The 13744-nt window shown below is 34.6% G+C and overlaps 1 protein-coding gene across 1 annotated transcript in view; it reads right to left on the reverse strand.

Annotated features, from left to right (window-relative positions):
• Window positions 1-11356: 11356 nt before the first annotated feature.
• LOC149813213 (choline transporter protein 1-like) overlaps window positions 11357-13744 on the reverse strand; it is a 46679-nt gene continuing 44291 nt past the window's right edge. The window contains exons 8-10 of the mRNA XM_089990897.1: window positions 12514-12771; window positions 12044-12271; window positions 11357-11882 (exon numbers count right to left, since the gene is read on the reverse strand). Of these exons, the coding sequence (XP_089847023.1) occupies window positions 11694-11882; window positions 12044-12271; window positions 12514-12771 (675 nt within the window). The 3' untranslated portion in view covers window positions 11357-11693. The remainder of the gene's footprint in view (window positions 11883-12043; window positions 12272-12513; window positions 12772-13744) is intronic.

A 13744-nucleotide genomic window follows, 5' to 3' on the forward strand; every position in this document is an offset into this window, starting at 1 on the left:
AAAAATTGTCTAGGGTTCGAGGAAACTATTGAAAAATATGAAAAAATATAAGGAAAATAAATGGAAATAGCTGAGATACAATCACATCCTACACAATATAAGTATGAGCATACAACATTTCCTAAAAGGTTGACTCTACATGCACAAGTTTTGAAATTGTTGTAATACCATAATCCTAACGTTAAGGCTCAGATCATGTGTCCAATCATACTATGCCGATATACTCGAGTCAAAACCCAATGAACATGGCATAAAATATTTTCTTCGGTTCTAGGCTCATGTTTTCCAACTTCCTTGAGCGTCTGCCAATATACTTTGGACTATGGCCCTCGGTACGTGGTAGGGGGGTTATTAGCCTAAATAAGTGGCTCAGTTGTGTGGCTTTGTCTTGAACTATGGTTCAGGGAGAAATCCCAACAACATGGTGGCCAGGTAAAAATAGGTGAGGTTGTTTTTGAAAAATGATCAGCATGCAAGAAAACAGAATGCTCTAATGATCTAAAGAAGTAGAGTTTTGAAAAATTATGAGAAGCAAACAATATTTTCAATTAGATCATAGATTGAGGAGGATAGTATGAGACTTAAGTCTATGTGAGCATGAATAATGCCTCCTCAATTGGTCCTACCAAACCATGCCTAAATCTACATGTTTTCGTGTCAGTTGGGTTTGATTCTTGGCTCCTAGGTTCACATAAAATAGAGCTACCATTGTAGAATACAATTTTGAGAATTGAACAAAGCAAGGCACAAGATTGATTAGAAGAAGACAAGTCCCATCACGGTCGCCAAACCTGTTATCATTGCAAAATTTTACTTTTGCAAGTCAAACTGACCTTTTGAAAAAGTTTTAAAAATAACTCACCTACGTTTTAAAATATGGGAAAATTCGTAGAATGGGACTTGCCTATCGATACGAGGTTCAACCATTCCTGGTGCCATAACTAGGGGTAATCAAACCAAGGATCAATCATGTGCTTTGCTTTGCTAAACTATCTAAATCGTTATTCTATTCTTAAATGCACGAAGAAGCAGGCATGTGCTATGACTTAAAAAAATATAGATTGAAAACATGATGTATGCTTCAAATATTTGAAAAATACTTGAAAAAAGAGATGCTTTGAAAATCGTGAGCCACACTCGGAAAATACTTTTTTGTAGAAAGGAGAACTTGGGAAAATCATGAATTTAGAAGATATTTAAAAAAGAGAATTGGGAAAAATCGTGAGTCACTTAGAATATTGAAAATTTCTTGAAAATAAAGATTTTGAGAAAATCAATTTTGAGGAAAAAAGACTCAGAAAATGATGTTGACTAACCTATGTGATGAATGAAATATGGTTTTATAAAAACATATTTGGAAAAAGGAAATTCAAAAAATCTTTGAGAAATCAAATTTGTATAAATAAAAGGGATTTTATGTGCCTTATAGAATTTAGATGAAATAAATTTGCTACATATCCCTGACTATGGTCACGGATAAGCTTTGAATATATCCCATTAAATCCTAAAAGGGAAAATACCTAGAAAAGCTTTTGAAATTATGTAATGATTTCTTAAGATAGCTTAAGAGTGTAGGTTGTTTGTAACTTAAAAGAAAATGATAAATCTGAGTATTATCCATATTATGGATATGGCCACAAATACGAAATCTACTGAGTTTATCAACTCTCTAGAAGCAGGTGCATGTGTCATTCGTGTTGACCATTATGAATTTGAAATACGCATATGAATCATCATCCATAGCAATTAATTATTGAAAACAAATTATATGCAAATGCATCCTAAGCTAAACAGGAAGGAAAATGTTCTTATTCTAATAATATAATTATAATTTACATCAATTATTTACAAAATAGGGTTTTTTAGAAATGATCTTTGTAATACGCTTAATCTGAAAACCAAACAAATTCAAAATGATGCCAAGTCGGGTGGAGAACACCCTGATATGATTATGAAGATGATTAAATCCTAAAAATATGAAACTTTTCATGAAAAAGATGAAACAATAGAAAAATATTGATTTTTGTCCGTATTTCAGTTGAATCAGAACTGTGCGGGCATCCTATTTTTATGAAATAACTAAATAGAATATCAAATGAGCTCTAAAAATCATGAAAAGGGATATGGACACTGTTAACAACCATAAAAATAACATGCAATTGAAAAATAAGTTTTTATGATTATTTTGGATATAAATATTAAATAAATAAAAAAAGGAAAATATGTTATTTTACCCATTATTTTGTACCTATCATGGTGTCAGATCAGAATAAAATATCAAACAGAAATAAAAATTTATGAAATTTAACAGAGAGAAACTAGACAGATCAATGAAAATCACCCTTTTACAGATTAGGAATACAATCTCCTGTTAGGGAGATATGACTCTGGAAAAATGCATTTGATTTTGGCTCACGCATAACGATACAAGAAAGACAGACCTGGTTTCAGGTTTATAGAAAAATAGCAAACAGTGATCAAAATTCATAAATTTTTTCAGAGATAATCTAGATATAACAACAAAAAAACTCTTTTTATGGATTGGAAATACGATCTCCGATGAGGGAGAAATCGTTCCTGCAAGATGACCGAGGGTTTGAATCATGCCTGACGATTCAAGAAATACAAACTCTAATTTTGGATTTCAAGAAAATAGACAATGATAGTGAAAAATCACAAAAATCACATCACAGAAAGTAGACACACAGACGGATTGGTCATTTTTTATGGATCGAAAATACAATCTTCAATTAGGGAGAAATCTCTCTGGCAAGATGAACCTGGACCTAAACTGTGCCTGACGATTCAAGAAATACAGGTTCTGATGTCGGATAAAAATAAAATAGTAAATGACCATAGAAAATCATAAAATGTTCATAGAATAAACTAGACATGTAGGTAAAACATTGCTTTTTATGGATCTGAAATATGATCTCCGGTGAGGGAGATATAACCCCGACAAGTAGCACCTGATTCTGCACAGCGTTTTAATAGTACAGAAATTCTGACTTTGATTTTTAAAAATAGGGTTACAAAACTCAAAAAAAATCAATTTTTTACTGGAAATCGTAGTCAGATGCATGATTCTACCATAAAAAATCATATTTAAATAATAAATATAAGCAGGTAAAATAATAGCAAAAATAGATGGCTAGAATTCAAGACTGTAAAATCTAAAACTGTAATACCCAAAAAAATTAAGTGATTCTATACGATTTGGGCCTGGGATCCAAATTTCAAATCCAGGACCCATAAAGGGATTTTACGAATAAATTTACCTTGTATAATCTTATATGTATATATAAGTGCAATAATTTTAATTAATTAAATAATTCAAGGGATAACTATTTATGGTGGTGCGTAGATGGGTCTGGGATCCACCTTCCAGATCCATATACCCATATATATAATCATAAAGAAATAAATAAAGAAAAACTTTATTTTTTGGTTGAATCCATAGTTGGACCCAATCGGATCCAACTCGTGGATCCATTGTTAATTGCGCAACAAGATCCATCTTCCCGGATCCAAATCTCGGTTTGGATCCGGTATCGCGGGTCACGGGTTTGGACCCGGACCCGAGGCGTGCCTTATAAAGCATGGAAAAGAGAATCGTGCCTAGGGCATGATTCTTTCTTTTATCGAAGGGGGAGGAGGGGGCGGTTACAGAAGGTGTAACCGAACCCTGTGCTTCTCAAAGAAGGGAAGTGGGGGTTCGGCGTGATAAAAAAGGGGGTGGAGAGGGTTTCGCCCTCTTCACTCGACTCTCTCTCTCTCTCTCTCTCTCTCTCTCTCTCTCTCTCTCTCTCTCTCTCTCTCTCTTTGGTGTGTGCACGCCGGAGGGCAGAACGCCATTGTCAGACAGCGTGGGCTATCGGCTGCCATTAAAGGCCACGACGAGCAGCTCCGTCATGAGGAACGTTAACCGCGGCTTTGTACTCGCGTCTCCAGTCTCCGATCGTCGGAAAATCATTGAAAAGGTATGGTGCTTCTAACGATTTGGGGCGATGGATCGAAGATGGGTCTTGATCTCGTGTGATCCTTTAAGAGGAAGGGTTCATGGTGCCGGAAATCCCTAACCCTTAGAGTTTAGGAATTTTGGAACTCTGAAAGAAGGATAGGGATGGGATTTCGGTGGTTGGTAGGATGTTGTGTTTTCTTTAGGGTTTTTGAAGGTGCTTAGGTTGTGATAGTTGGGGATTATGGTAAATCCCACATTGGAAAACCCCAAATCTTTGATTTGAGGGTTTCGGTTGTCACGAATTAGGGAATGGGAGGAGGTTATGAGGGTTGACAGAAACCCCAAATCAACTAAATTTGGGGATTCGACTGCCATGATCACAAAATAAAATAAAATTTGGGTTCTCTTGCCTATCCCTAACCTGGAAACCCCGAATCTGTTAGATTTTGGGGGTTTTGATCTTGGAACCGATAACGCCCCAAAATCTTAACCCAAATTTTTGAGAATTTTTTTTTTATATAACAGTGCGAAAAACTTCCCAGAGACCCGGAGTCCTCACAGTTCCAATTCCAACTTGATAGCCCAACACCACAAACGAATTTACAACCATCATTTATACGAACCAAAATAATTTCTTTATTTATGAATAAAAGTAAATTTCAGAGACCATGTTTTATTCAACTGAAAATAAAGCAACAACTGAAAAGGCAAGAAGGATTGAAACAAAAGAAAGAGTCACTTTGTCCCCTGCTGAAGCTGTCAAGCCCAAGTATGACTCTCATCCATTCCCAGTAACCAGTCCTACCTCACTGTTCACCATATCCTGTGAAAAAACCTAGTTATAAATAGATTTGGATCCCAGACCCAAATCGTATAGAATCACTTAAATTTTTTGGGTATTACAAAAACCCTAGAATAAAAGGAAATCTAATTAAGCATAACAAAATTAATAAAACGTGTGACTAAGGGTATGAATCATGATTAAACGTATGAAATACTGAAAATATGCATGAGCATGCTAAAATAAAAATTAAAATACAGAGAAGCATGATCAAGAACTTGATTTAGTCATTAAAAGAGGGATTCGACCTATAGAGGGGTCGAATCTTGTTCTTTTTTTAAACATTTATGAAATAAATATGATCTAAGCATTTTTAATAAATCAAAAATATGTAAAGAGTATCAAACACTCAGTAGATCATATTCTTGAATCATAAACATGGTTCTTGAATAAAAAATAATGCAAAAGATCCAATAAGGAGGGGCGACAATGGTGTAAAACATAAATGAAATTCATAAAACTAAAAAAAATAAAAAGAAAGAGGAGCTCACCTTGGGGTGCTTCAATGGAATAGCTGTTAGAGGCGGAGGAGAGCTTGAGGGAGAGAGAAGGTGGCTAGAGAGAAGGAGAGAGCACATAGGGGGTTGACCTCCTATAAGGCTCTATTTATAAAGTTTTTTGGCTTTGGTTTAGAGAGTTTTGATCTAGTTGGAACTCTCTTAATTAAAAGGGATAAACAAGAAAGGGTGGGTGGGGCGATTTTTCTTAATTGATTTGACTTTGACTTTCCTAATTAGAACCCTAATGAAAACCTAAACTAACTTAAATACTCTCAAATGTGGTGTCATCTATGTGGGCCTCACATTTGTTTTTAAAAACAAGTTTTAAAATAACGGTTTTAAAAGGGTTAAAGTTAAAAACAAAGATAAAATCAAAAAGGGTAAAAATGATAATGCAATCCTAAATCAACTAAAATTTTAAGATAACTAAAATATGAAAATGAAAGAAATGATAAAGATGTGATGCCACCTAAGTGGGTCCCATCTGTTTTCAAAAAAATGATTTTAAAAAATAAAGGGGTTAAAAACAAGATTTTCAAGAAACTTTAAAAGACACCTATTTCTATAAATTTTTTTGTATTTTTAAAATAAATAAAACATGAGAATAAACTGAAATTGAATAATGGTTGAAAATTAGAGTTTGGCGTCCCCTGCAGGGTGGGCCCCATTTGAAGAAAATTGGTAAAAAATTAAAAATTGATTTAGAAATCATGTTTAAAATGATTTCAGATCATTTTTCTAAGAAAATGCTTTAAAATAAGGGGATATAAAGCCCTGGGGGTTGGCCAAATGGCAAAAATTGGTTCTAAAACCCAGGTTTTCAAATTGATTTCGAAAGAAAGTTTTTAAAATCGAGTCTATATTTGGTATTTTGAAAACAAGAATGCTGGATCTCGAAAATGATATGCAATGACATGAAATATAATAAAATTCAATGAAATGACATGCAATGACATGCAAAATGCGAACCCTGGATGAGGGATTTGAAGTCCCACACCCATAGTAGAGACAAGGAATTGAAAATTCATGTCTGAGGACAAAGATTGATATTTGGATTGAGCCAAAATGAAGACTAAATTTTGATTGCAGGCTAAAATATTGAAATTTGCTTGAAGATTCAGGCTTCGAATGGCCCTGACTCAGATGCTGACCAGTTGGTTCCCTGAAGGATTCAGAGAGTCGGTCTTAGTGGCCAAAAAAAGGGGTTTATGAATGGAGGTGCAAATTTGGGGTGTTTACAATGTCCAGTTGAAGCTAAGTTGTATAACCCACATATAAAAACCTTTGATCCTAGGATGACTAGTAGATTTTTTATTAGTTGTCTAGAAAGATCAAAAGGCTTTAGGTTTTATTATCCATCTCATACACTATAGATAATGGAAATAGATAAAGCAAGATTTTTTGAAAATAGTTATATTGAGATAGATGCATCTCAATGTTTTAAATTTGAGAAAATGCAAGATTCAGTTTTCATACCTGCAAAAAAAAAAGACCAATTTTTTTTGCCATTGCCCCTTTGGATGATGCTAGAAAAAATCTAGTCAATGAATATAAATCCCAAGTAGAACAAGTTGTTGATGAAGATATATAACAATAACAGGATGCAGAGGCTCATTTTGAACCACCTATAGCACTTGTATGGAGGTCTATGAAGACCAAAAAATATGTTGTTCATACAGACTATGTGGTATATTTACAAGAGCCTAATGATTTCATAGGCATTGATGATGATCCCTTAACCTTTACAGAAGTCATTAAAAGTGAAAGATCAATACATTAGATCAATGCCACGAAAGAAGAGCTTGACTTTATGACAAAAAACCACGTGTGAGATCTTCTACCCCACCTAATGGAGTAAGACCTGTTGGTTGCAAGTAGGTCTTTAAGACCAAGTCAGACTCCAAAGAGCGAGTGGAGATGTACAAGGCTAGGCTCATTGCAAAGCGATTTACATGAATGGAGGGCATTAATTATTATAAGATTTTTTATCCTGCATCAACTGATGTATTTGTTAGAATAATTATGACCCTCGTAGCTCATTTTGATTTAAAGCTATATTAAATGGATGTAAAAATCACTTTCCTGGATGAGGATCTAAAAGATGAGGTATATATACAGCAACCTCCTATATTCAGTGTAGATGACTCAAGTAATTTAGTTTGCAAACTGAAAAAATCAATCTATGGACTTAAACAAGTCGCTCGCCAGTGGTATAAAAAGTTCAATCAGGTGATTTTAAACTTTTGATTTATTGAAAATAATGTTGATCAGTGCATATACTTTAAAGATAGTGGTAGTAAGTTCATAATTTTAGTTTTATATGTTGATCATATTCTTCTTGCAACTAATAATTTGAGTATGTTACATGAGACAAAAGATTTTCTTTCCTCTCATTTTGATATAAAGGACATGGGTGAGGTCGCACGTGTCTTTAGAATTGAAATCAATTGTGATAGAGCTAAAGGTGTTCTTGGTCTCTCTCAGAAACCTTATATCTTTAAGGTTCTTAAAAGATATAGGATAGAGAATTGTTCTCCTGAATCAGCACCTATAGTGAAAGGGGATAAATTGAGCCCAAATGATTGTTCTCGGGATGATAATGAAAAGGCTTATATAGCAATTGTTTTATATACTTTGGCGGTTGAGAATTTGCAATATGCACATACTTGCACATGATCAAATATTGCATTTACTATGGGAATGCTTGGTAGATATCAGTTTAATCTAGGCATTGTTCACTGTAAGGGAGCGAAGAAGGTTATGCATTATTTACAAGAAACGAATGACTATATGTTAACTTACAACAAGGTTGACCATCTAAATGTCATTGGATACTCTAATGCGGAGTTATGAGGATATTTCAACGGTAGAAAGTATACTACTGGATACATCTTCTTACTGGCAGGTGGTGGTGTCTCATGAAGAAGCTGAAAGCAGTCTACAATTGCAGCTCATACCATGAAGGCAGAATTTATTGCTCTATACGAGACTTCATCTCAGGCTATTTGGATATGAAACTTTATTACAGATCTTAGGATTGTGGACTCTATTGAGAGACCACTGAAGATCTTTTGTGATAATAAAGTTATCATAGCCTTCTCAAATAACAACAAGAGATCTACCTCATGTCGACACATAATTGTATGCATCTGTGCTTTATTCCTTAACTTTGTTAAGGTATAAGTTGTTTTGTGCAAGGTATAAGTTATAATTTATGGTGTAGATGTAGGTGTGATGATTAATGTGATATTTTGATGATTAATCTTGAATGTTGAAAATGCATAAATGCTGCATGCATGAAAGTAAATGAAACGATATATGCAATAAATTTTGATATAGTTGGTGCAACCAAACAATCAATTAGTGATAACAATGATCATGTTGACAGTATAGAATCCAATGATATCGATCGATATCGATGATGATGAGTATACCATGTCGATAGGAGACATTGATGACATTAGACAAATAAGGGTGGGTGAAAGCAATGAAAGCAATCCACCAAAAGCATTGGAGAATGTGAACTCTTAGTTATAGTTTAATGGGTTCTCATATAATGAAGGTCAATTGAAAATCACTGAAGCAAAGACATCTGATTTATATGAGCAATTGCGTAATAGAAGTCTTAATGATTGTGAACAATTCCAATAGCTATCAACACACTCCAACGATCGAGAAATTGTTTTGGGCAAAAGATTTAATGATCTCTAACACTGCCGTATTTTTTAAAGATAATGTGATCATGAATAACTATAAAGCAAAATTCTTAAAGAACTGCAATAACAGAGTCATTATCGTATGCACAAGAAAGAACGTCTATAGGTATTTTGTTGTTGGCTCATAGTATTAATTTTTGCGGTGAGATGTTTTCGGTAGCATTTGCAGTTGTTGATAACAAGTCTAAAAATTCATGGGCATAATTTATAGATATATTAAAACACGAATTCATTCACTTTAATGATTTTATAGAAAGAAGAGTGTTGACAGTTATCTCATATAGACATCTAGGTTTAAAGTATGCTATCCCCCATACATAGTCTACATGTTATGTTAGATTTTGTATTAAGCATTTGACGAGGAACTTTTTGAAGAAATTTGGTTCGCCACTTAGTGCACTTTGATGGAGTGCAGCTCGCACAACCACAAAACAATAATACAATTATTTTCTTGATAAAGTTAAAGAATAAAGCACAAATGCATATAATTATATTGCCAGTGACATGTATTCAAAATATTGAGCTAATTGTCACTTTCAAGTAAAAATATATAACTGCTTAATATCTAATATAGTAGAGAGCTTCAAGTCATGGATTCTCATTATACGTGACAAGCCTCTAATTTTATTTATTGAAAAACTTTATCTCATGATGATGAAATTATTTGAGAAAAGAAAGATTATGGGACAGCATATGACGATATTCTGGTATCGAAGGCAAAATAAAAGCTAGAGGAACTGAAGAAAAAGGCATAACATTATGAGAATCATTTAGTGTGGAATGATACAATCGGTATGAAGGATATGACTATGGAACTCCTTACTAAAGGGCTAACACCGATATTACATTCTCAACATGTAATGGGGATGGGTCTATTTGATTTCTTATGATGTATGACAATACATTATGGTTATATGTAATCACATTTATTAAACTAAATTGATTATGTATAGCTTTTATGCATTGTTGATTCTGTATAAAGTATCTCTCATTTGGATAGAGAGAATAGCATAATAACAATATTAAAGAACCAATAAAATGAGTTAAAGAGCAACATGTTCATAAAGGTAATCCTAACATGATAAAGCATTGAAAATGAATAATATTGTAGTGCATGAAAATATGACATCTTGTATAGAGGTGTTCATCTCCATGACTCATAAAGCCACATGAAAAATGAATTGAGATAATGGTAAAGAACCTCGATTATATGCCTTTTTGTGTCAATGAGCCAAGTGAGAGAATGTTGGATATTTCTGATCGGGTCCAACTATGAGTAACCTGGTTTGACACAGGGCGCACTTAATGAAAGACATAAATGAGAAGGGATTACGTGAATGTGAATGGTTCACATTCAATATGAGCATGTGAAGAGTTCAAATGCATGAATGTCATGCATATAACCCCCACTCTCCTCCCACTATAAATAAAGAGGCATGGTTGCTTGATGAGTGCAGTCAAGGAGCTCTCTCTCTCTCTCTCTCTCTCTCTCACACACACACACACACACATTTGGATTCAGGGTCTTGCGACCTGCCGGCCTAAGCTCATCATAGGTGTCCATAAGCTGAGAACGCTAAGCACCTGCATTTACGCAAGTTTCAACCGGATCGATTATGACAGCTTCTTCAGCTTAGGCAAGGGGAACAACGCCAGCGGAATGAGTTATTGATGTTTTTATCGAGTGACCGAGTAATCGTCTAAGCAAAGTAGTTATATACTCAAATGTTCAAAACTAAGGAATTGCAAATGCAAGAAAGCATGATGGTTGTGCACTATATTCTTAACCATGAAGACAACCCTTAAGAATAGGAAAATAAGGAGAATATGGGTTATCCATGGTTGCAACAGTCGAGGTTGAAGCTGACATTGGTTGCCCTAATCAAAGCTGCAGCTTGTACTTGGCAAACGTCCAGACTCAGACTCAGACTCCGTTTGGTTATACTGACCTAGAAGTTTATGTATGGACCTAACCTGGGCCTAAAATGATAAGAAAGAAAACTTGCTTTGGGATTGATCTCAATTACTCCCAAAGCAACAAGGTGATTAAAGAGCAAAGAATGAATAGAAATAAAAAGATTGTATCAATTCAAGGAGAAGACAGCCTCTTAACACTTTAAAGCTGAATTTCATTAACATTCAAACATCTTCATTAAATGAAAGAGATCTTATTTATAGTCTCTAACCTTACATTATGGATGTAGATCGTACTATATTTGATTTAACCATCCACCTAACCAATGACCCAAATAAAACAATTCCACTCGACATACGAGATTGTCATGTGAAACAAACAGCTAAGAGAAACGGAAAAAAGACAACCAATTCAGGAACCGAGTTTTGATCATGCACATTTCTTTTCTTCCTTTAAGCGAGCCAATCTTGGACATGTACATTCTCTCTAAGCAAAAAATGGAAGGTATGAATGCCAGTCTTTTGGGGTTAGGCCAACATTGGAAAAGAGAAATTTTACACTCAAGCTTGGCGAAACTAAAACTTCCAGGTCAGTGTTGTCCTGGTCTCTACAATGCCAAAAGCATCAAGCTGTACAAGCAATGAAAGGAAAAGAAAAGCAGGGCATACAACACTAAGGATAATTTACTCAAATTTCAAAAGTAATTTAACTTCTAAATGATGCTCAACTCTGCAGCAATGAAAACTGCACCCCACGTGAATTACTCATGTGTGAGTCTCTGCATTTCCCCCTGGTCGTTGAAAGTCTCAATCAGTAGTGGAGGAGCAAACTGAGCTGTTCCTTGATGTTCTTCAGCATCCTGGCAGAAGGAGAGGATGATGGTGTCGATGGCCATCTCTACTACTCCAAAGAAAAGTGTTGCTACAACAAATCCAAGTCCCCAACAGACCTATATAAATAATTGAGCTTGTTTAGACCTTACACAAGTTGATTAACATCTGAAAAGTGTAACCCTGTCCTACACAGCTACACGTAGAGAAATGTTCCATTTATTTCTTGAAAGTGTTAGATGGAATTTCTATCAACGAATAAATGGAGATAGTGACTTACAAGTACAGGAAAAAGAGGTGAGGAGATCTTGTTATGCGCAGATCTGTATTTGTGTGTATCCAACATGAGAAATGCAAAAAGCACAGAAGTGAGGCTGATACACAGCTTCCCAAGGAAGAGAATAACATCTCCTGTAACATTAACTTTCCCTATTCGAAGTATGTTGTTCATGATCAGTCCTGTTGCAATCACAGAAGCTTTGCAGAAACTTTTACCGGTTATGGCAATCTGTAGAATGATAGAGAACACAGTCATTAAACAAGTGCACAAAGATATGATATTTCATGTGCAGCAATAAGAATCAAAATTGGCTAATTGATAGCATAGTTCTTTTCCTTTGCTTCATTGATAATCAGTAAGTGATAAAATTAATCAGATGCAATAATGAAGGAAAGGTAAACTCCGTGTAATTTGTTCTAGTTGCCAGGACACACGCAGAAAGTAACCTACACAATTGATATTATTCATACCATTATGTAAGCATTGCGATTAAAAGATTTGATCGTCCATTGGACACAACCAAGACAACACTGAGAAGAACATGACGTCATTTTACCAAACCAGCTCACTCCTGCAACATTCGTCAGTTTCAACCTACGACGTATTGATTCCAAGATGTAGCGCACTGATTCAACAATGGATACTGTAAGCGAACCAAGAGCAACAGAACCAAGGCTGTATCGTACAAGGTGCTTCACTGAAGAAACTACTGGGAGAAATGGAATTTCCTGTTCCAACAAAAATCTGTAAGTTACATTCTGAATAAGGATGTGAAAATTAAGGATTTTATAATATAATTTATGAAACAGAAAATCAGTGATTACTCCCTGGCTATCCCAGGGCAAAAAAAGCAGCATGCCCTTCTCATTTGAACATATCTACGTTTTATATATATATATATATATATATATATATATATATATATATATATATATATATATATATATATATAGAGAGAGAGAGAGAGAGAGAGAGAGAGAGATGGTCCTCCCACTAAATGGTTCACCCACCTGTCCTTTCTATAATTATATTTTGGTGCATTCTGGACTATTTCACTCTTAATTTTATTCATAATATATTTAGATCATAGTCACCTGTATTGTTCAAGGTAATTTCTCGGCGAGGACTTTTATTGGAGATATTTTCAAAAAGTGATTTTTCTTGGGAAAATCTCATAAACTATGAATAATAAAAAAGACAAAAAAAAAAGTTTTTATAGTATTTTTCTTGCACCCATTGAAAATAAGATGCGAGAGAATCGTTTACGGTGGTTTGGACATATTCGGCGAAGGCCTAATGATGCTCCAGTTAGAAGGTTGGAGAAATGGGAAAATATATTAGTTAAAAGAGGTCGGGGTAGGCCTAGGAAGACTTGGATGGAGATGATAGGAAAGGATATGAATGCTTTGAACCTCACCGAGGACATGGCGTTGGATAGAAATGATTGGAGGAAAAGGATTCATGTGGAAGACCCAAAATGAATTTCTTTTTTGGTTCATATCGCTGACCCCAATTGTTTTGGGATGAAGGCATAGTTGTTGTTGTTGTTGTTGTTGTTGTTGTTATAGTATTTTTCTTGCAAAAATATAAAAGAAACAAAAAAGATACTTAAAATATATATATATAAAAAGATCTTTTTTGAAAATCTCGGGAATATCTCAGAAAAAATATGACGATATTTTAGGTTCTGGCAATATTTTG

This window comes from Nuphar pumila, chromosome 16, assembly GCF_984573655.1.
Source record: "Nuphar pumila chromosome 16, dmNupPumi1.hap1.1, whole genome shotgun sequence".
In the NCBI taxonomy this organism is placed as follows: domain Eukaryota; kingdom Viridiplantae; phylum Streptophyta; class Magnoliopsida; order Nymphaeales; family Nymphaeaceae; genus Nuphar; species Nuphar pumila.